Here is a 19227-nt window from a genome sequence, read left to right as displayed (position 1 = left end):
GACTGTCAACCCTGGCTAGGCTAACTTGTAACTTCAACTGCAGACACAGCTGAGAGTCCGGGCACCAGTCCTGACCGCGGCTCCGCTCACAGTAAGACCAGGTCTTTTGCCACCTCCGGGCCACGCGACTGCACCATAGTTTGCTATTAAGGAACCCCAGTCCATACTCGACCGCCTTCCTGAGGAACTACACTTCCCAGCAGTACCAGGGCGGCTATGTCCTGTCCCAGTGTTCTCTGAGGTTCGGAAGACTGCTAGGATTAACCCCTTAGTGGCTGCGGCCTGAAGGTGAGGAGCAATCAGCGTAGGTATCCAGCTTGGATGGGGGACCATACGGATCCTCGCTGGTGCAGAGGATCTAAAGAATCTGGGAGCCTGGGGAAGGCAGGGAACCCAAGATTTTGGTGTGTATGTGGTGGAGGAGGGTGCCATAGAAAGCCCCGCCTCCTAGCAAAACTAGGACTCTGAAGGTTTTCGGCAAACCGAACCCTTTTGGATGTAAAGCTCGAAAAGCGTCTGCCATACACGTATCTTAGCCTCAGACTGCAAGTAACAAATCCTGAGGTGAGAGCAAAGAAGAGCCCGGTCGTTCCTGGCACCCCACAATACCTACCCCACCCGACTCCTGAGGGCTGTGCACTGATGGAGCATTCCTCTTCCTAGTTCTGCTTCCTGCCCGGACTAGAGGATAGCTGGGAGGGGGGAGCTTCTCTGTTCTGGCTGGGTGGTGATGGAAGGCTGGCTCAATCGCTGCTGGCTCAGCAGGCATTTGAGTTTCTACCTCCCTGGATGCTAGGCAGGGGCGGGGCCAGCCGAAGGTGCGGTGAATGCGTGACCGGAGCTTTGCCTTTGAGGTGCCAGCAGAGGCCAGAACAAATGACAACTTTTAAACTTTGGGAGCTCCTATGTCAAGATGTGGAGGGGGGCGGGGGGTAGGAGCCCTCCTTCAAACTCCCTACTGTGTGCAGGGTAGGGGACAGTAGGGGTAAAGGGCTGGAGATGAGAAGGTACTGATTTGTAGGTGGCGGGGAGGGGGGGGGGCGGAGCTTCAAAACAAGTCCCAGCCAGGATTTGAACTTTATTCTAAAACCAGGTGTGGAAGCCCATGGAAAGAAAAGCATTAGTGAGCAAGACAGCCATGCTGCCTCCCAGCTTCTGCTTTCCAGCATCCAGTACTTAAGCGTTTCCTTGACTATCCTAGATGGCCACGTGCCTTTCTGCCCCTGACTTTTCCTCTGTAAAAAAAAAAAACAGTGATAAGCCGGGCGTGGTGGCCTACGCCTTTAATCCCAGCACTCGGGAGGCAGAGGCAGGTGGATCGCTGTGAGTTTGAGGCCAGCCTGGTCTACAAAGTGAGTCCAGGATGGCCAAGGCTACACAGAGAAACCCTGTCTCGAAAAACCAAAAAACAAAACAACAACAACAACAAAAAAAAAACAGTGATAATTCCGACTTAACAAGGCATCTTCCAGCCCAACCAGGTGTTCCCTTCCTACTACAGGGACCCGCCATTCCTCCTTCAGAATGCCAGAGGGCCCAGAGCTGCACCTGGCCAGTCACTTTGTGAATGAGGCATGTAAGGGGCTGGTATTTGGTGGGTGTGTGGAGAAGTCCTCTGTCAGCCGGAACCCTGAGGTACCTTTTGAGAGCAGTGCCTACCAAATATCAGCTTTAGCCCGAGGCAAGGAGCTGCGCCTGACGTTGAACCCCCTGCCTGGGGCCCAGCCTCCTCAGAAGCCATTGTCCCTTGTCTTCCGCTTTGGTATGACTGGATCCTTCCAGCTGGTGCCTGCAGATGCACTGCCGCCCCATGCCCATCTACGTTTTTACACGGCCCCACCTGCCCCCGGGCTTGCACTTTGCTTCGTAGACATCCGCCGTTTTGGTCACTGGGACTCTGCCGGTGAATGGCAGGCAGGCCGTGGACCCTGTGTCTTGCTGGAGTACGAACGATTCAGGTAGGATATATGGGGTACCAGGCCAAAACAACAACAACAAATGCTAGCCCTACTGAGCCTCAGCCCCTTGTCCACTGAGCTGGTGTGAGGGCAGGCACACCTGTGAGAGGGCAGGGCAAAGGAAGAAGAGCAGCCAAAGTCTGAGGACCCAGAAATTGCATTAGACCTGTGCTGCGGCCCAGCAGCCCGCTTGGCTTCCTGGGGCCACCAAGGATGGTAGAGGGCTTTCGTGGTATTTAAGAAACAAGCCTGCCCAGTGGAGAGAGGGTAGCCGAGTGGCTGAGTTTCTGAGTCAGGTTTTGGTGGTCTGTCACATTCTGCCTGCTCAGCTGTCTCTGTCCTGGGGTTTCCTCTGTGACTGTCCCTGTTCTCAGTGCTTGCCTCTAAAGAGACAACAGGAGTATCTGCTCCGAGACAGGCCTGCAGGGTCCAGCAGTGGGCAAGGTGAATGTGGTCCCTTCACTCGCCGCACTGATAATGGAAGTAAAGCAGGTGGCCAGGAGACCTTTGGCCAAGGGTGGGGAGCACATGTGGCGTTGTCATCTGGGGAGCTGAGATCTGACTGATGGAGACTGAACCAGCTGTGTAAATCCTGGAACAAAGCCTTGGTGGCAAGAACTGAGGGGGTGCAAGGCTAGGGTGGACCTGGCACATTTTCATTTTCCTTCCTGGAAACAGATTTTATGCCTCTGTCAAGCCCTAGGCTTGGTCACATCTTTGGTGTCACAGAAGCAGTTGACTCCTGAGTTGCCTGTAGCCCTGGGTTATTGCTGCCTCATTTTTCCTGGGGAGTTGGGGACCATAGGCTGCTTGCCTGCTGGTTTCTGTTTCATCTCTTGGTAGACCTCAAAGCAGTTTCCATAGCCCTCCAGCTAGGTGTCTTGGCGAGGGTGGATATCAGCAGTACATAGAAGCTTCTACTTTTTGTTTGTTTGTTTGTTTGTTGATTTATTATGTATACAGTGCACATCAGATCATATTATAGATGGTTGTGATCCACCATGTGGTTGCTGGGAATTGAACTCAGGACCTCTGGAAGAGTAGTCAGTGCTCTTAAACGCTGAGCCATCTCTCCAGCCCCCCCCCTTTTTTTAATCTTAGGGCTCCTCATCACATTCACTCATGCCCACCACCCAGCTAGTCCTTCATACTTTGAAGGAGTGAAGGCAAGCTGAGACAGGATTTCATTCTATCCCAGGATGACCTGGTGGTATTTGCTACATTCTCGAGGCAGTAAAGTTACTGCCTTCCTAGTGTTGGGAATACAGGTGTGCCACCACACCTTAGCACACTACACCACATGTCCCATGTGAGTGTGTGTGTGTGTGTGTGTGTGTGTGTGTGTGTGTGTGTACACACACACAGGATCTTATTATATAGCCCTGGCCTGGGATTAGCTATGTCAATAAGGCAGGCCCCAAGCTTGCCTCTCTCCTTTTGTCTCAGCATCCCAAGTGTTGGGAATGCAGGTGTGAATCACCATGCCTGGCTGAACATTTTTTGATTCTTTAACAATAAACTTAATCCCATATTCCCCCCCCCCCCATTTAACAAATAGGAAAACCTACCAGCTGCCCAAATGGTGCTGAGACCAGAGGGAGCTGGGACGGTTCCTCCTTGCGCTCAGAACAGACTCCCCAACCCTTCTTCCCTCCTGGGATGTGGGATGGGTCTCGTGCATCCAGCCTATGTCCCTCCAGAGAGAATGTACTTCGGAACCTATCAGACAAAGCCTTTGACCGGCCCATCTGCGAGGCCTTATTGGACCAGAGGTTCTTCAATGGCATTGGCAACTATCTGCGAGCAGAGATCTTGTACCGGTCAGCGGGCAGGCTGTGGGTACAATGGCTGGAGTGGGGCATGGGTGACCACATCTACTACTTAGCCTGGGTCCTCCCCCAATTCCAGGCTGAAGATTCCCCCTTTTGAGAAGGCCCGTACAGTTCTAGAGGCCCTGCAGCACTGCCGGCTGGTGAGGACAGTGCGAGCACATGTGTGCTGGCTCTCATGGTAGCCTGGATGCCAAGGGTATATGGGTAGACTCAGGTGTCTGCCTTAGTGTATGGAGGGGGTTTGAACCACATTATCAGCCTTGTCAAGCTTAGAGGGGAAGTCCACTGCCTTCAGTGTCTGAGCTGGGGTGAGTTGACACCGTGTTTCTGCCCACACCCCCTTCAGAGCCCAGAGCTGACCCTGAGCCAGAAGATCAAGGCCAAACTGCAGAACCCAGACCTGCTGGAACTGTGTCACTTGGTGCCTAAGGAAGTGGTTCAGTTGGGTGAGGCCTGGGGAGACCAAGAGATGGCCGGTGGTCTCTGCTTCAGCGTCTGTGAGATGCTGGGCAGCTGTCCTCTTGGCTTGAGGGATGGGAGTGTGCTAAATAGACCATGTCTCTTAGCAAATTTCCACTTTCTCCCAGCTTTCCAAGCAGTAGGTGAAACAATGATTCACTCCTGCTGATGGAGAAGCCAGAGTGAAAGGACACGGGCTAGTCGCAGTGGGAGGAGGTGGTGTGGCCTGACTCAGTCCAGCAGCTTCTTTAGCTGAGGTCTGAGCCAGGTTGATCCAGGCTCCCTGTTGCTCCCACCTCACAGCATCCCCACGCCTCTGACTGGTTCCTCTGTCCCTCAGGGGGCAAAGGCTATGGGCCAGAGCGTGGGGAGGAGGACTTTGCTGCCTTCCGAGCCTGGCTGCGGTGCTATGGCGTGCCAGGCATGAGTTCCCTGCGAGACCGACAGGGCCGCACCATCTGGTTCCAGGTTTGAGCCCTACTACTCATATGGGCAACTAGAGACACCAGGAAAAGCTGCTGGGGTAGAGATGACCGGAGCCTGTGGAGGCCCGCCAAGGATCACACTGTTCCTGAGGGGGCTGGGGGATGGGATATGGCCCTGCCACTCCAAGGAAAACTGTCCCTTTACCAGATCAGGTGGACTCCAGAACTGTCCTCATTCCCTTTTAGGGTGATCCCGGACCCTTGGCACCCAAAGGTAAGCAGCTCTTAATGTGTGAGATAAAGAGCTGGAAGGACCCCACGGGCCTTGCACACCCATCCTCCCATGCCTCCCCAACCTTGGAGTAACCCAGAAAGAACTAAGAGTCTAGCGAAGGGCTGAAGCCCTAGGGATCTCTACATCCTACAGGGGGCAGATCCCGAACAAAGAAGTCACAGAAAGCACAGCTGGATGCTGAGGACAGAAAAGAGGTAGGATCGCCAGCCCCTGCCTCCTCCGCACTTACTAGTGCCCACCTCCACTCCTCAGGCAGGCTCCTGGCCAGCTATCTTCCCCTAGCAAGGGAGTGTTGGAGCACAGTAGGAATGTCAGCTGTGGGTCCTGGTGCACGTGTGAACTGCTAGAAACCTAGTAAGGGCCGACTTCTCCATCCAGGACCGTACACTTTCAAGCAAGTCCATTTCTAGGACTCGAAAGGCCAGGAAACACCCTCCTAAGAATAAAGCTCAACAGCCTGAAGGGACCAGCCTCCAACAAAACTTGGAACCCCCTACAGCCTCTAAGACGGGAAAGAGAAGGGGGCGACAGGCAACCACAGGTGAACATTTTTCAACATCCTCCTTGAGCTGGAAAGAGGGTCCCCTCCCAGTGACATGGGATGAACAGAGGGAATACACACAGTCACTACCTCACCTGCTCTCCCCACAGGTCGCCGCAGACCCCCAAAGAGTAAGACTGATACCCGAACCAGGGAGGCTGGGAGACCTTCAGCCTCATAAATAGATGGCACTCCCTCCCTGTTGCCTTGCTATAAATCCAGGGGCATGCCTGAATCCCTAGAGGCCGTATTTGTAGGGCTGTATGCCTTAGCCCCCATGACTTTTCCTGCACAACTGTTTTTTAAGACAGGGTCGCATATATCCTAGGCTGGCCTTGCGCTCATATGTGTCTGAATGTGACATTAAACTCCTGCTTGATCTCTCTGCCTTCATTTCCATAGCTGCTGGGCTTACAGGTGTGAGCACCACACACTGCTAAATGATTTATTATTGTTTGGTTTTTCAAGTCAAGGTTTCTCTGTGTAGCCCTGGCTGTCCTGGAACTCGCTCTGTAGACCGGGCTGGCCTTGAACTCCACCTGCCTCTGCCTCTGCCTGTCTCTGCCTCCCAAGTGCTGGGATTAAAGGCGTGCACCACCACACCTGGCTAGGAGCAACTCTTTATCTCAAAGTCCCTTTGGCTTATGGCCACGTGAGGTCTCCAGTATCTCAGATGGGGGCCACAAGCCAGACCCTGCACACACAGGTAACCTCAGGTCTTGCCCCTGGAGAGAAGCTCCCTCCATCCTCCCTACAGCCCAACGAATGGCCCTAAGAAGAACAACAAAGTATGATCCCAGGGCTGCTAATCTAAGCATTTATTGTACAAAATGCTTCGGGCCGGGGAAGTGGAAAGGAAGAGTTCCCAAAGCTTTCCGCAGACCAGACTCAGTTTGGTGGAGGCTGAAGCACAAGCAGTAGGGACCTCACTTGGAAGGGAGAAAAGGTCAGCTTCAGGCTGTTGTCGTGAAGTGACAGGTGACCAGTAGGGTCTCGCTGCTCCAGGAGGTTACATCTGGATGGAGAGAAGAGGAGAGGCCATCAAGGACTGACAAAGGCAAGACTCCCAGCTCTACGTCCGTCTCATCTCCCACTCACAGGATGGCCTCCTGAACAGGCAATGATGTGTGTAGCCAGCAGTCCACATGGCTGCCGTGAGCCTCGTACAGCCTTAGAACCAGTGTGCGGTGCTGATGGCTCTTCTCAGCCTGTGAGGAAGACAGGTCAGTAGATGGGGCCAAGGGCCTACACATCTCAGGAACCGCCCTCAGACTGTCCTGCCCCTTGCCTGCTTGATGGTCTCCAACACGACTGCCGGTGAAGACACCGAAAAGGCACTCCAGGTGGTGGCAGGGGCGGGGCCTGGAGCTGGCAGTGCCAGCAGAGGAAAGTTGAGGTTGTAGGCAGCATGGATAACACCAGCTTCTTGGAAGGAACCTGGGGTGTGACCAGAAAGAAACACATGTGGACAGTGAGAGCTCCCTGCTGTGCCTCTGGAGGAGATATGGGGCTAAGCTGCCTCAATTTACCCCAATGTTTTGGGTTACTCCTTACCTCAAAACAGGGTAGAGAGGTGTAAAGAGCCATAGAAGGGCCTCGTCACCCTGGAACTTACCCTTGTGTGGCATCAAGGCATAAGTGAATTTATGGCACCCCATGTCAGCAGTAACGTCTGGGGCCTTAGGTGCACGCAGCCTGGAGTGGGAGGGAGAGATGGAGGGCTGGAGTTCCAGCACAGGAAGTCCCCACACATACCCAAGCCAGGCCTGGGCCTAGCAGGTCCTGCACTCACAGGGAGAGGCTGAGGACGTTGCCTCGCACCGATGCTCCATACTTGCAGTTGTTGAGCAGGGCCAGCCCAAAGTCACACTCAGACAGATCTATCCAACGGTGGGCCCATACCTGGAGGGCAGATCCAAGGCCTATGGGTGGCTCCACCCCACATCCCTTTTCAGTAGGGCGGCAGTAAGTTCTGGAGCCCGTGGTTGAATCCTAGCTGCCACTCTAGGAAGCTCTGGGCATGCCACCCCACCTGTCTGCCTGCCTCCTCATCTGTGAAACAGTTAACAGTGGCTATAGTAGCAAACCAGAGTAAAGCGATTAGCAAATGCCTGGCCTATCTTAGAGACCACAGGTGTCAGTCATTTTCCTCCTCTCGTCCTCAAAGCACAAAGCTCACCCCTTCCCCCATCCCCATGTCAGACCTCATATCGAGCCCAGTCCCAAGAGGTGTTGTAGTGGGTAGGCCTCTGAAGGTGCCCAAACTGGATCTCATAGGTAGCCTGGGGGCTCCGTATTCGAGCAGGGAACTCCACCTTCAGGAACTTGTGGGCCTCGTGCCAGTGCACCTGGGAGTGGAATGGACGGAGGGTGGGGACAACAGAAGGGCATCAGGCTTCCCCACCAGCCCCACCCGGGAAAGATGGCCACTACCCTGCCCCTTCTACCTCGGTGTGGAAGCAGACATAGGGGCAACCGACGTCCAGCACAACCTCCTGGCTGACCCGACCGTTGGGGCTGATCTGTAGCAGAAACTGGGCGCTGCCCCGAAGGCCACCTTCAGAGCCTACTGTCAGGGTCCCTGCCTGGCCCAGCACAGGCTTCCTGTGGGATGGAGGTGGGAGGCACTAAGCCAGAGCAGCATGTCTGCACAGCCACAACCACCCCCAGGCGTGCTGCCCAGTGTGTACCGTGTTTCTAGATGGTAGTCCATGACATCCCATGCATCCCAGTACAATGGCACATCATCAAACAGCACAAACTGGTTTCCCAGGGCGCCCTCAGCAATGGCTTCCCTGGAAGGACGGACACAGGGACTGGTGCTCTCTCCATCTGGACTTGCTGGGGACTGGTTACATAGGGCCAGGGGATTGCTAGCCCAGCCTGCTCTGCCCCTTGAGGTGCTCGTAGGCTACTTGGACAGTGTGGTGGCTAGGGAACAGAGGGAGTACAGTTTGGGATCTACTTGCCAGGCACGAGATTTACAACAGTGAAGGGTTGGCACCTGCCAGAAGCCACCAGGACCAGGGAAGTAAGGCAGCCAGTCGGAGCCAGTCTCACCCGGATGATGCCATTGTCCAGAATCACAGAACCGTCAGTCTTGGGGGAGAGGACCCTTGAGCTGAGTTAGTGCTGTTCCTCACCCCCCCAACCCAACCCTCCTAAAGCTGTGCATTGCCCAGCCCCTTCCCCCGAGACCGTGGAGCATCCCAGCAAGGCCCCACCATCTTGGCAGCTGCTAGGACTTACCTCCTGCATCACAAACACAGTCTGCTGGGGTAGCAGAGGCTGCAGTGAAGTAGGGGAGGGAGCAGGAGCATAGCCAACACTGGGTACCGTCACCAGGGCTAGGGACAAGGCCTGAGCATCAGCGTAGTCTCCCTGACCTTCTAGAAACCTTGCTTAGGTTAAGGATAGGCTGAATGGGGTAGTACATGGCTACTTCTCTCCAGATTGAGGTACCCCAAGATAGAGATCCCTGGGGCAAATATCCCAGCCATGCTGTCTAGTGTTGGGTTTTCCTGCTGCAGGACTTCCCCTTCAGCTCATACCTAGGCTGTGAGGCCCACCAGGCTTGGGCAGTGCCAACACTTCAGTGCGCTTCCAGGGCAGCGTGTTGATGATAAGGAGACCCTCGGGACCTGGCTCCCCAGCACACAAGGCTGCGGCTGCAGCACTGAGCAACGTACTGCCATGAGAACGGATGTCTGAAGAGAGATGGGTTTGGTCATGGGTAGCCAATGGGTCCCACACGATCCTGGGTGGAGAGCAGTGGGGCTGCTGTGAAGGTCAGCCTCACCTTCATAATAGTTCATGGCATCTTCTGCCACCAGCTGGATGCAGCTTCCGGTCACCACATCGTGGAACTGGTTCAGGAGTAGGAGCCTACAGGGACCAAGAGCAGAGACAGGGAAGGCTGGGAGGCTGGCAACGGCAGGGCGAGCAGCAAGAAGGGGCACCCGACTTACCTCCAGAGGTGCTGCAGCTGGGCTGCTGGGTATAGGAACTGGGCACTGCGGGCCAGGGCCAGGCTGCTGAGCAGCTCCACATCATGAAGAATCTGCTCACATTCCCGGTTTCCCTTCTTGAGCTGTGCCCAGGGAGGGAAGGTCAGCTTGGATTCTGCTGTGACCCAGGACACCTTCCAAAGTTCTCACTTGCTCAGAACCCGACAGCCTCCCAAGGCCTCTTGGACACGGCTTCTCATAGGAAACATGTCAAGTGGCCTCCCACCCGCACCTTCCTCCTCCAGAGGCTCTGACCCACCTCCTCCCTGTATCTGAGTATTAACCCAGCCTATTGTGCTACTTTTCCAAGCTTCTGCTTGGAGAAGGAGCCCACTGAACTCTTTCCCTGCCTCTCACTGCCCTTCCCCCACAGCCCTCCCTATGTAGACCAAGACCCTCTATTTTCTAGGCTGGCAGCCTTGCCCTGACCTGGGCATGGGTAGTGTAGGTGCCATTGTGTAGTTCCAGGAAGAGTTCCCCGACCCATGTGCACAGATGTCCCGAATCACTCTCCAGTGCTGTGAAGAGCTGTGCAGGCGAAGACAGCTGCACCCTGAGGAAGACCACAAGCCTGGGTTCCCAGGTGGGAGTCCTGTGGTCTGCCCTTTACCTACAGTGCAGACCAGAGGGCCCCAGCAGAGAAGCCACTGACTAGACAGTTCCTTGTATGTATGTATGTATGTATGTGTGTGTATGTATGTATGTATGCATGCATGTATATAGTGCTGCACTCAAGCAAGCCTCTTCCTACGTCAGAATTTCCTCCACCCTATCCCCAGTGTGGAAGTTTGAAAGACTGATGGGCCAGGAATTGAGAGATACAAGGCCCAGCGAAGGGGCTGAGACTTCATATATAAACAAAGGGTAGGCTCAAGGAAAGAGACTGAGGGTGGGCTATATGAAGGTAGCTTGAGAGCCAAGGATTGATGTTGCTGCCTCAGGCCTGACCTGGGCAGCCCATCGGTATTGCCCAGCCGCTTCAAGCGGTCCAGCATGGTCTGTGTGGGACCACCACCCCCATCCCCGAAGCCGAAGAGGAAGCCACTGTGGTTGGTCCGCCCCTTGTCCCGGTTGTTGGTCACAGTCTTCAGCACCTAGATGGAAAGGGACAGGTCAGCCTAGGACAAGATACTCAACCCACCCTGAAACCCCCCACACTCCATGGCCGCTCACCTCCCCCACACCGCATGGCCCCTCACCTCCTCCACAGTGCCCTGCATTCCATATGAGTCTCCAGGTGGGAAGTGGACCAGCACTCGGGAGCCATCCAGCCCCTCCCAGAAAAAGGTATGGTGCTGCCGGCAGAGACAGGCAGGAGAGAGGCCAGAGTCAGACCTGAGGCAACGTGGGCCTTCCACATCCATGTTAGCTGTGATCTAGGCAGAGGCCTACCATACTCTGGATAGGGTTTTGGAGGTCTGTCCAGGCCTCCTCGGGAGCCTGAGAGGGGTGAGTGGGCCAGGTGGGGCCAGACCCTGCAACCTTGCAGCCTGGGGCTTGCTTACCGGAAAGGAATTGACCAAGTTCCAGCTCAGCTTCTGTGTCAGGAAGTGCTTGATGCCACAGCCAAGCATGATCTGGGGGAGCTGCGCCGAGTAGCCAAACGTATCTGGCAGCCAGAACTGTGGGGATATGGCTCTCAGCTCTCAGTGGAGGGCCATCAGCCTCAGCCCTCCTCACTGTGGGCCGAGTCCCAGTGGCCCCTGGGTATACCCAGGGTGGCAGCTCCCAGCCTACCTCAGAACACATCTTCCCAAATTCTTGCAGAAAGAACTTCTGGCCCTGTAGGAACTGCCTCACCATGGCCTCTCCACTGGGAAGGTTCCCATCCTGGCAAGGAGGGACAGTAAGGCAGCTGTGGTTAGCCCCAGACTGGACCCACGTTGGAGCTTGAGCCAACTTCACTCTGTCATAAAGGTGCAGGGGGTGCTCTATCACAGGGTTACAAGCCTAGGAAGAGTCTACCTTGCTCACTTCAAGCCCAACTGACTAGCTGTGAGAGGGCAGTGCTGGGAATGGGCACTTACCATCTCTACCCAGGTGCCCCCCACAGGCACGAACTGTCCACGGCAGGCAAACTCCTGGAGCTGGGCATGCAGGCCAGGGTAGTGGCTCTTTACCCACTCGAGCTGCTGGGCCTGTGGGCAACATGGGGTAGGAGCTGGGCCAGGAGTGAAAAAAGACCCTACTCACACGGTCCAGCATCTGGTGGCCCTGTAGGTAGCTGAAAGTAAGGAATACCCGTGGCCTTTGAAGTCCCCAGACCTTAGGACACATCAGGCCCACCTCCTCCACATAGCTGCCCTCTGACCTGAGAGCAGGCAAAGACGAACTGAGGGTTCTCCTTCATGAGCTTCACAGCTGTTGACCAGCTCCGGGCACACTTCCTCACAGTCTCCTTGAAGGGCCAAAGCCAGGCTAGCGAGAGGGGAGGACCCAGAGCAGAGAGACAATAAGGCTGCTGCCCTCCACTGCTCCCGAACCCTGACAGAGCCAGCCTAAGGCTCCAGAGGGTCAGCCTAAGCCTCTCCCTACTGCGTCTACCCTGCAAACCTTTTGGTATCTCTCCTGTACTGTTATTGCATGTCCCTCCTGCAAGGCAGGAGGAGAGGGAGAGGGAAGACGGACTGAGATTCACTGCCAGCACACAGAGGCCCGGGAAGAGCCTGACTTTAAGGCTCAGAGTCCCCTGCAGCATCGGTATAGCATGGGCTCGTCTGGGCAAGCTGTACTGTGGGAGGTACAGCAAGGAGCTTGCATTTCAGAGTGTGGTGGCTCACACCTGTAATCCAGCATTCATGAGGCTGAGGCAGGAGGACTGCTATCAGTTCCAAGCCTGACAATGCTACATAGCAAAGGCCTGGACTTAAACACAATAACAATAAGCAAACAAGCAACCCAAAGTTCTCAGAGATACCACAAACTGCTCAGATTCAAAGCTGAACACCTCAACCCTTACTGGAACCTGCTGGCCTCTATACTTGGGGGGTGGAAGGAGGGGGGAGGCCTCTGTCTTAACTAATTCCATTGCTTTATTCTCACTCAATTTAAATGTCACTTTGCCTAGGAAACCTCTCTGAATTCCCTAACCTACTTGGATGAAATACTTCTTCCGGCCCTAGGTCCTATATGCAACATTAACTATGCCTGACCACTCGGGTTATCAGCCTCCACAATGCTACCCAACCAGTGTCTGTCACGGGGCCTCTTGAGGTATCAGTTTTTGTTGGGAGAACAAGTAAACCATAGCTGGCAGAGTCCACGATCCAATAATCCTGACTCATTCTATATAAGGGGAAAAATACGGTCCAAGAGGGCAAAAGGTTACAAGGATCATATTGTGCTTTTTGGCCACAACCATGGATTAAAGGGCACCCTGACACCCTAACAACCAGCGGTGCCCTACCTGTGTCAATGTGGCAGTGCCCAATGGCATGGATCGTATGCTGGCTTTCACCTCCATGTTGGCGAAAGAACTTGGAGGCCAGGGCCTTGGCTGCTGGGTAGGTGTCGGGCTGGCCAGGGTCACACATGTTCACCATCTGGTTGGCTGTGTACAGGGCCTGGAAGCTACGCTGGTTCTCCTCCCCGAGGCCCTGCAGCAGGGTTCTGGACTTTAATGACTCCTCCTCAAGGGCGCGAGCAGAGAACTAGGCTCCAGCTGGCCTCTCCAGGGTGCTCAGCTCTCTCCCCCACTTCTGAATCCTATTGGTGCCCCAACTCAATACCATCCCTATCTACACAGAAAAGCTCTCCTCTGACTCTGGATTTCCCAGAGTCCCATTGAGCTGAGCTGAGCAACACTCTCTCTGGAGCAGCAGGGGTCTAGATGGGAGGGGAGCTCCAGTACCTTGGCCACACCCAGCAGCAGCTCCAGGTCCACCAGGAGCTCGTGGACATCCCGGTGGAACACAGCCAGCTTGGCCTGGCTCAGATGGAACATCTTCTCCGGGTCGGGGGCTGCAATCATGCTCCCCTTCCCGGCCCCCAGAAGCCCATTGCAGGCTACTTCCACATAGAGGGTCAAGCTAGGAATGGGGAGAGGCAGTCTCAGGCCAGCGGACTGGCAGCAGTGAGTTCTGGGAGCATGAGAAGAGGGCAGGTAGGAGGCATTCAGCTGAGCCTTCCTCATTTACTTCTAGGATCCACCTCCCAGAGGAGGCCCATGGGATGTGAAGTATCAGGGTCGAAATATCAATTCAAACGCGTGCCCTTGTGAGCAATGTTTGGCTGTGGGCACAGAGGATAGCGGCTAAGTTTGGACTCCTGTGAACTACACTGCTGTTTAGCTTCGTATTTCCAAAGCTATCTGCGCAAGGCACTTTTGGTCTCAAAGCCTCACTGCACAACAGACTAGTTTGGCTCTTCCAAGGCTGACTTCAGTCGCAAGCCCAACCAGCCAACACAGCACACCTGTTTCCAGAAGCAGGACGTGGCCAGCAGAGTCCCCTCCAGAGCTAAACTCCATGTCCCAAGGGAAGCCTTTCTGACCCCAGCCCCTCCTAGTCTGGCAAGTCCCACATGGAGTTCTCAGTATATTCTTCCAGAACCTTCAGCAGTTTCACAATTTGTCTATTTCCGCCTGGCCCTCATGGACACTTTACCCTATTCCTGGTGTTTGGGAGAATCTGAAACAATGTACAAGGGCAGTGGTGATGCATGCCTTTAATCCCAGCACTTGGGAGCTGAGGCAGACAGATATGTGAATTTAGGGCTAGCATGTCTACAGAACAAATGCCACGACAGCCAGGGCTACACAGAGAGAAACTGTGTCTAAAAAAAAAAAAAAAAAGCCGGGCGTGGTGGCGCACGCCTTTAATCCCAGCACTCGGGAGGCAGAGGCAGGCGGATCACTGTGAGTTCGAGGCCAGCCTGGACTACAAAGCGAGTCCAGGGCAGCCAAGGCTACACAGAGAGACCCTGTCTCGGAAAAAAAAAAAAAAAAAAAAACAAAAAACAAAAAACAAAACAAAAAAAAAACAAAAAAAAAAAAAAAAAGAAAGAAAAATAACAAAACAAAACCAAAGCAAAACAAATGTCCAGTTAAGTTTAAAATGCAGTAATTATGCATGGTGGCGTCCAACTTTAATCCCAGCCCTTGGGAGGAAGGAAGCAGCAAATAATTCTATGTGAGTCCTACATAGTGAGTTCCAGAACAGCCCGGGCTACAGAGTGAGACCCTGTCTCAAACAAAACAAAAGGCAAAACCCCAACCAAATCCAATGCCTTCGCTTTTGATGGTATCATAGATCTCCCCTCAATATGAGGGGAAAATGTAAAAGGTCTAGGTGCAAAATAACAAAGAAATATATTCTCAACTAGTAAAAGGAATTTTTGCTGAAGGAAAATTTGAGAATATGAATGCTGAGATTTTAAGAATGGTCATCCTAGGGGCTGGAGAGATGGCTCAGCAGTTAAGAGCACTGACTGCTCTTCCAAAGGAACTGGGTTCAATTCCCAGCACCCACATGGCAGCTCACAACTGTCTGTAACTCCGAGATCTGACACCCTCACACAGACATACATGCAGGCAAAACACCAAAGAGCATAAATAAACATTAAAAATTATTAAAAAAAAAAAAAAAGAATGGTTGTCCTGGGTGGAAGGAAAATAGGAGTGATGTATTTCTCTGTGTTCTTTTATATTTGCCACAAGAAAGGAACTCTTACTTTAAGATTTAATTTATGCGTTAATGTCTGTGTAGGTGAATGCCACATGCATGCAGGAACCCTTAGGGTTCAGCTGGAGTTACAGACAGCTGTGAGTTGCCTGATCTGGGTAACTGAGGACCAAGCTCAGGTCCTCTAGCAGAGCAGTGAGTGCTCTTTTGTTTTTTTTTTTGTTTTTTTGTTTTGTTTTGTTTTGTTTTGTTTTTTGTTTTTTTTTGTTTGTTTGTTTTGTTTTTTTTGTTTTGTTTTTTTTGTTTGTTTTTTTTTGTTTTTTTTTATATATATAGCACTCTGCCTGTGTGTACACCTGCAGGCCAGAAGAGGGCACCAGATCTCATTATAGATGGTTGTGAGCCACCATGTGGTTGCTGGGAATTGAACTCAGGACCTTCGGAAGAGCAGCCAGTGCTCTTAACCTCTGAGCCATCTCTCCAGCCCTGCAGTGAGTACTCTTACCTGCTGGGCCATCTCTCTAGCCTGAGGAGAGTCAACATTGTAATAGTCAGGGGGAGGGAACCAAACCTCCTACAGCCAAAGAGTGTGAGGGTATATGTGCTAGGAGTGGCGGTGCCTCTGAGGTCACTCAGGCCTCAGCTCCTCCCTGCCTCACTAGTCCCCTGGGACTAGCTCACCTTCGAGGGCTTCCTTCTCGCAGCCTATCGGTCAGGGCATAACTGGTCTTTTCACCCTCTTTGGTCAAACCCTGTTAGAGAAGAGAGAGAGACAGGACCCGAGGCGTTTAGAAAATTCAAAGTAAGTGTAAAGGCAAAGGGGGCCAGTTTCTGCCATCCAATTGTCTAGCCCTGAGTCCCCTCCAGCAGGAAAGGACAGGATAAACTAATCAGGGACCCTTGGTAGCAAGTGCCCCACCCATTGATGACCGGCACACAGCAGGTGATGAAGGGATGTGGCCAGCTTAAGCATGTCAAGCATGGCTCTGGCAGGCTTTGCCTTTCTCCCCCATTCCCTCCGCCTTGCTCACCTGGTGATTGCATCCTTACCACCAAGCTCTAGTCCCTTATTTGGCCACTTTCTCCTCCTGAGGCTGATCACCAAAGCCCACTTCTTAGAGTATTGAAGTCCAGCAGCCAAATGCCCCCTTTGGCTCACCGAATTAACATGCTCCATTAAAATTAAACACCTTGTCTTTCCTTGTATCTTATACTGCTGCTCTCAATCCTTTGTCCTCCAGGACAACTAATTCTCCTTCTCTCTCGTTCCCTCCGCCTTCTCCCTCATCCTCCATCCCCTGTCTTTGTCTCTCATTCGCTCCCTTCTGTCCTCTGGGACAAACAGATCTCCTTTGTGCTAAGAACATGGTCTAGGAACGTCTTGAGCCAACTTTGAGGTCCCTACAGGTGATCTTGTGGACAGGGGTTAGGAGGCCTGGAGTGGCTCCTGGTGCCCTTTCTACTCATGAATATGTAAAGGGAAATCCCATGGAATGAGGCAGATATGTTGACACAGGTTTATAATTCTAGCTACTTGGGAGGTCCACGCAGGAGGATAACAAGTGCAAAACTTCTAGCATGGACAACCCAGCAAGACCCTGTCTCAAATTAAATGAGAGGTGGTGGACGGTTACTTGTCTTAGCATTTGTGAGGTTCTGGGTTCAAGACAGACTTGTGCAGCCTCGGTGTTCAGTAAGGTGGGTGCCAGGGGACATATATATATTTAGCCAGTGAAGGGAGGAAGACTGAACAAGGCTCTGGCCTTCTTTTAAGACAATTCTCACTCAAGGTACTAGAATTTGGAATGAAAGTTGTACGAATCATTGAAGAAACCTCTATCTTACTTTCTAATATATAAATATATATCCAGAGAACGTGATGTGGAGTGAGAAGAGACTCATGGGAAGGAAGACTTTACCTTATGCTACTATAGAATGACCTTAAATGTCCCCAGTAAATATGTACTATACGAAAAAGTGTTTGTGAAAACTGAGGGTATTGAACTCAGGACCTTTGGAAGAGTAGGCAGCATTCTTAACCACTGAGCCATTTCTGGGGGCTGGAGAGATGGCTCAGAGATTAGGAGCACTGCCTGCTCTTCCAGAGGTCCTGAGTTCAATTCCCAGCAACCACATGGTGGCTCACAACCATCTACAATGTGATCTGATGCCCTCCTCTGGCCTGCAGGTGTACATACAGGCAGAATACCGTATACATAATAAATACATTTTTTTTAAAAAGAAAAGAAAGAAAACTGCGGGTTTATTACACTGGTGATCAAATGATACAATGAAACCACTCTGGAGGCCCAGTCATTCAGCTGTGGCTTCTCAAAAATAAGCAGGCTAATCTGTGGTTGTACGTGGCAATAGAGGGCACCTCACCTGGACAGGCTCCCCATTACGCCAGACAAGGCTTTCTCCATCGCTTTCCCAGCAAAGATGAACTTCCTGACCCACCCAAGCTTCTGGGATGACCGCTTCTACCCGGAACCAGCAGGTCCACCATCTGCAAGAGAGCAACTGCTATGGGCCTCGGAATGGAACATGGTTCCTAGAATTAAATGTCAACAGGGCCTTAAGATTTTCTCCAGGCATCTGCAGCGTCAGAGAAACCGGTGAGGAAAAGAGGGAGAGAAGCAGAAACTCAGCAAGGATGAAAAAATACTCAGGTGAAGACTCCGAAGGATGAAGGAGTTTCATCAGCAGAGGGCGCGACTCTCTGCCATATAGCCCTTGACGGCTTAAGATGTTGAGGCGTGGCCTTGGGTGGTAAGGCCTCCGAGGGGGCGGAGCTTCCCCAAACCAGGATATACTCACGTGGGTCCGAAGCTGTCGCCAACCTTCGCAGGACTGAAGTTCTGTTGCACCGCCAACTCGTAGGGAAGCCTCTCGGGTGTCAGGAAGCTGGAGAGGGTCACTGGGCAGCTATCCCCGAAGAGCCTGGGTAGGGGCAGCCAATAGGCACGTGCTAGAGGCCACCCCCTTTTCCACCCGTGGGCCGGCGGCGGGCGGGTGCGGGGTCGCTCGCTCTCGGCTTAACGCTGTGAGGACTGCCTGGCAGCTCAGCAGCACCGACGACCCTCTACGATTTCCTCCCCAGCCCCTGCCCTGACTGCGGCGGGCACTTTGTTCTGCAGCCCCGGTAGCCACAGGCTGAGTTTCCCTCCGGAAGGGAAGGGGAAGAGCGCAAGGATGCGGTCTGTGGGCTCTGCGGACTCCGCAGGCCAGGGGCCACACCTGCCGCGGAGGTTACAGTCGGTGAAGTAGATCGGGGACACGAACTTCTCCACACGCTCGAAAGTGGTGCGCCAGTGCTTCAGGAACGGTGCTACCGCCATGGCGATGCGCCTTCTCCCCACCCCACCCCGGAAGATCCTTGGTGCTGTCGGCTCGCCTCACCGTTTGGAACCAAAGGTTCCGGCATCCAACTAGTACGTTACAGACCCGAGCAGCTTTTGTTGGGACACCACGCCAAGAGGCTGGCTTTGGGGAGCCATCCCGGTGAAACCCGGAAGTTGCGCCTTCCTGGTTCTCATCTCATCCCAGCTGTCAGACAACTGGGTAAATTATTCTTAAATAAACTGGTAAGTTTGAGATGGTGATGTGGTTCCGTAAGGGAAGTTCTTGTCTACAATGCACGAAACTCTAGCTCCTGGGAGCGGGAGTATAAATTGATGGATATTCGCGGCAACAGCGATTTTGAGTACAGCCTGGGAAACTTATGACTCTGAAAGGCGAGGGATATGGAAGGTCTTGGAAAAAGATTTAGGGCCAACCAAGAGTAAGTTTTCCAGCCGCTTCACTTACCTGAGCACTGGTAACTGCATGTATGTATGTATGTATGTATGTATGTATGTATGTATGTATGTAAGAAAGAAAAGCGCAAGGCTGCCTTGGGTGTTTTCAAACTGATGAACAAAGTATTGAGAAATAGGGAAATGGGGCCTTGCACCCGTTGTAATCCTCCACTACAGACACTGTACACACCACTGCCGCCCATCACTCAAACGTCAGGACCTTTAACCTGATGCAGCAGGGAATCCTAATGCAAAAAGCCGACCTCAGGCCGTAACGTTTGCTGGAGGG

The 19227-nt window shown here is 53.1% G+C and overlaps 2 protein-coding genes across 5 annotated transcripts; one reads left to right on the top strand and one right to left on the bottom strand.

The window, feature by feature from the left end:
- Positions 1–151: 151 nt before the first annotated feature.
- Positions 152–5855, top strand: Neil1 (nei like DNA glycosylase 1). 4 transcript variants are annotated; one of them, XM_051156523.1, is made up of 11 exons: positions 295–564; positions 1502–1762; positions 1871–1958; positions 3659–3778; positions 3867–3930; positions 4137–4236; positions 4590–4717; positions 4883–4948; positions 5102–5163; positions 5348–5510; positions 5621–5855. In XM_051156523.1, exons 2-11 carry the CDS (start codon positions 1525–1527, stop codon positions 5693–5695), a joined length of 1104 nt encoding a protein of 367 aa, XP_051012480.1. In that variant the 5' UTR covers positions 295–564; positions 1502–1524; the 3' UTR covers positions 5696–5855. The 4 variants fall into 4 exon arrangements, with proteins under 4 accessions (XP_051012478.1, XP_051012480.1, XP_051012479.1 ...); XM_051156521.1 differs by lacking the exon at positions 295–564 and adding an exon at positions 152–288 and having other exon boundaries at positions 1502–1958; XM_051156522.1 differs by having other exon boundaries at positions 1502–1958; positions 4921–4948.
- Positions 5856–6358: 503 nt separating this feature from the next.
- On the bottom strand, positions 6359–18496 carry Man2c1 (mannosidase alpha class 2C member 1). The gene is made up of 26 exons (XM_051156519.1): positions 18379–18496; positions 17959–18081; positions 17524–17647; positions 15820–15890; positions 13368–13545; positions 12924–13113; positions 11829–11935; positions 11545–11655; positions 11255–11347; positions 11023–11139; positions 10717–10812; positions 10466–10611; positions 9947–10070; positions 9479–9600; positions 9310–9395; positions 9062–9217; positions 8760–8857; positions 8515–8609; positions 8201–8305; positions 7958–8114; positions 7715–7858; positions 7303–7412; positions 7126–7205; positions 6799–6947; positions 6609–6718; positions 6359–6525 (listed from the first exon to the last, which is right to left on the bottom strand). The coding sequence occupies exons 1-26, from the start codon at positions 18477–18479 to the stop codon at positions 6399–6401; spliced, it is 3120 nt and encodes a 1039-aa protein (XP_051012476.1). The 5' UTR covers positions 18480–18496; the 3' UTR covers positions 6359–6398.
- Between the last annotated feature and the right edge of the window lie 731 nt (positions 18497–19227).

Source organism: Acomys russatus, chromosome 14, assembly GCF_903995435.1.
Source record: "Acomys russatus chromosome 14, mAcoRus1.1, whole genome shotgun sequence".
In the NCBI taxonomy this organism is placed as follows: Eukaryota; Metazoa; Chordata; class Mammalia; order Rodentia; family Muridae; genus Acomys; species Acomys russatus.
The sequence above is the reverse complement of the archived record's forward strand: the minus strand, read 5'-3'. Positions and strand labels throughout refer to the sequence as shown.

Excerpts from the sequence above, each read along its gene's own strand:
- Neil1 (XM_051156521.1), top strand. The coding sequence starts at position 1,525 with ATGCCAGAGGGCCCAGAGCTGCACCTGGCCAGTCACTTTGTGAATGAG. Across the intron at positions 3,931-4,136 it reads CCCTGCAGCACTGCCGGCTG|AGCCCAGAGCTGACCCTGAG; the intron begins GTGAGGACAGTG and ends CACCCCCTTCAG. Across the intron at positions 4,718-4,882 it reads GCCGCACCATCTGGTTCCAG|ATCAGGTGGACTCCAGAACT; the intron begins GTTTGAGCCCTA and ends TCCCTTTACCAG.
- Man2c1 (XM_051156519.1), bottom strand. The coding sequence starts at position 18,479 with ATGGCGGTAGCACCGTTCCTGAAGCACTGGCGCACCACTTTCGAGCGT. Across the intron at positions 11,348-11,544 it reads GGGGCACCTGGGTAGAGATG|GATGGGAACCTTCCCAGTGG; the intron begins GTAAGTGCCCAT and ends CCTCCTTGCCAG. Across the intron at positions 9,218-9,309 it reads TGCCATGAACTATTATGAAG|ACATCCGTTCTCATGGCAGT; the intron begins GTGAGGCTGACC and ends ATCTCTCTTCAG.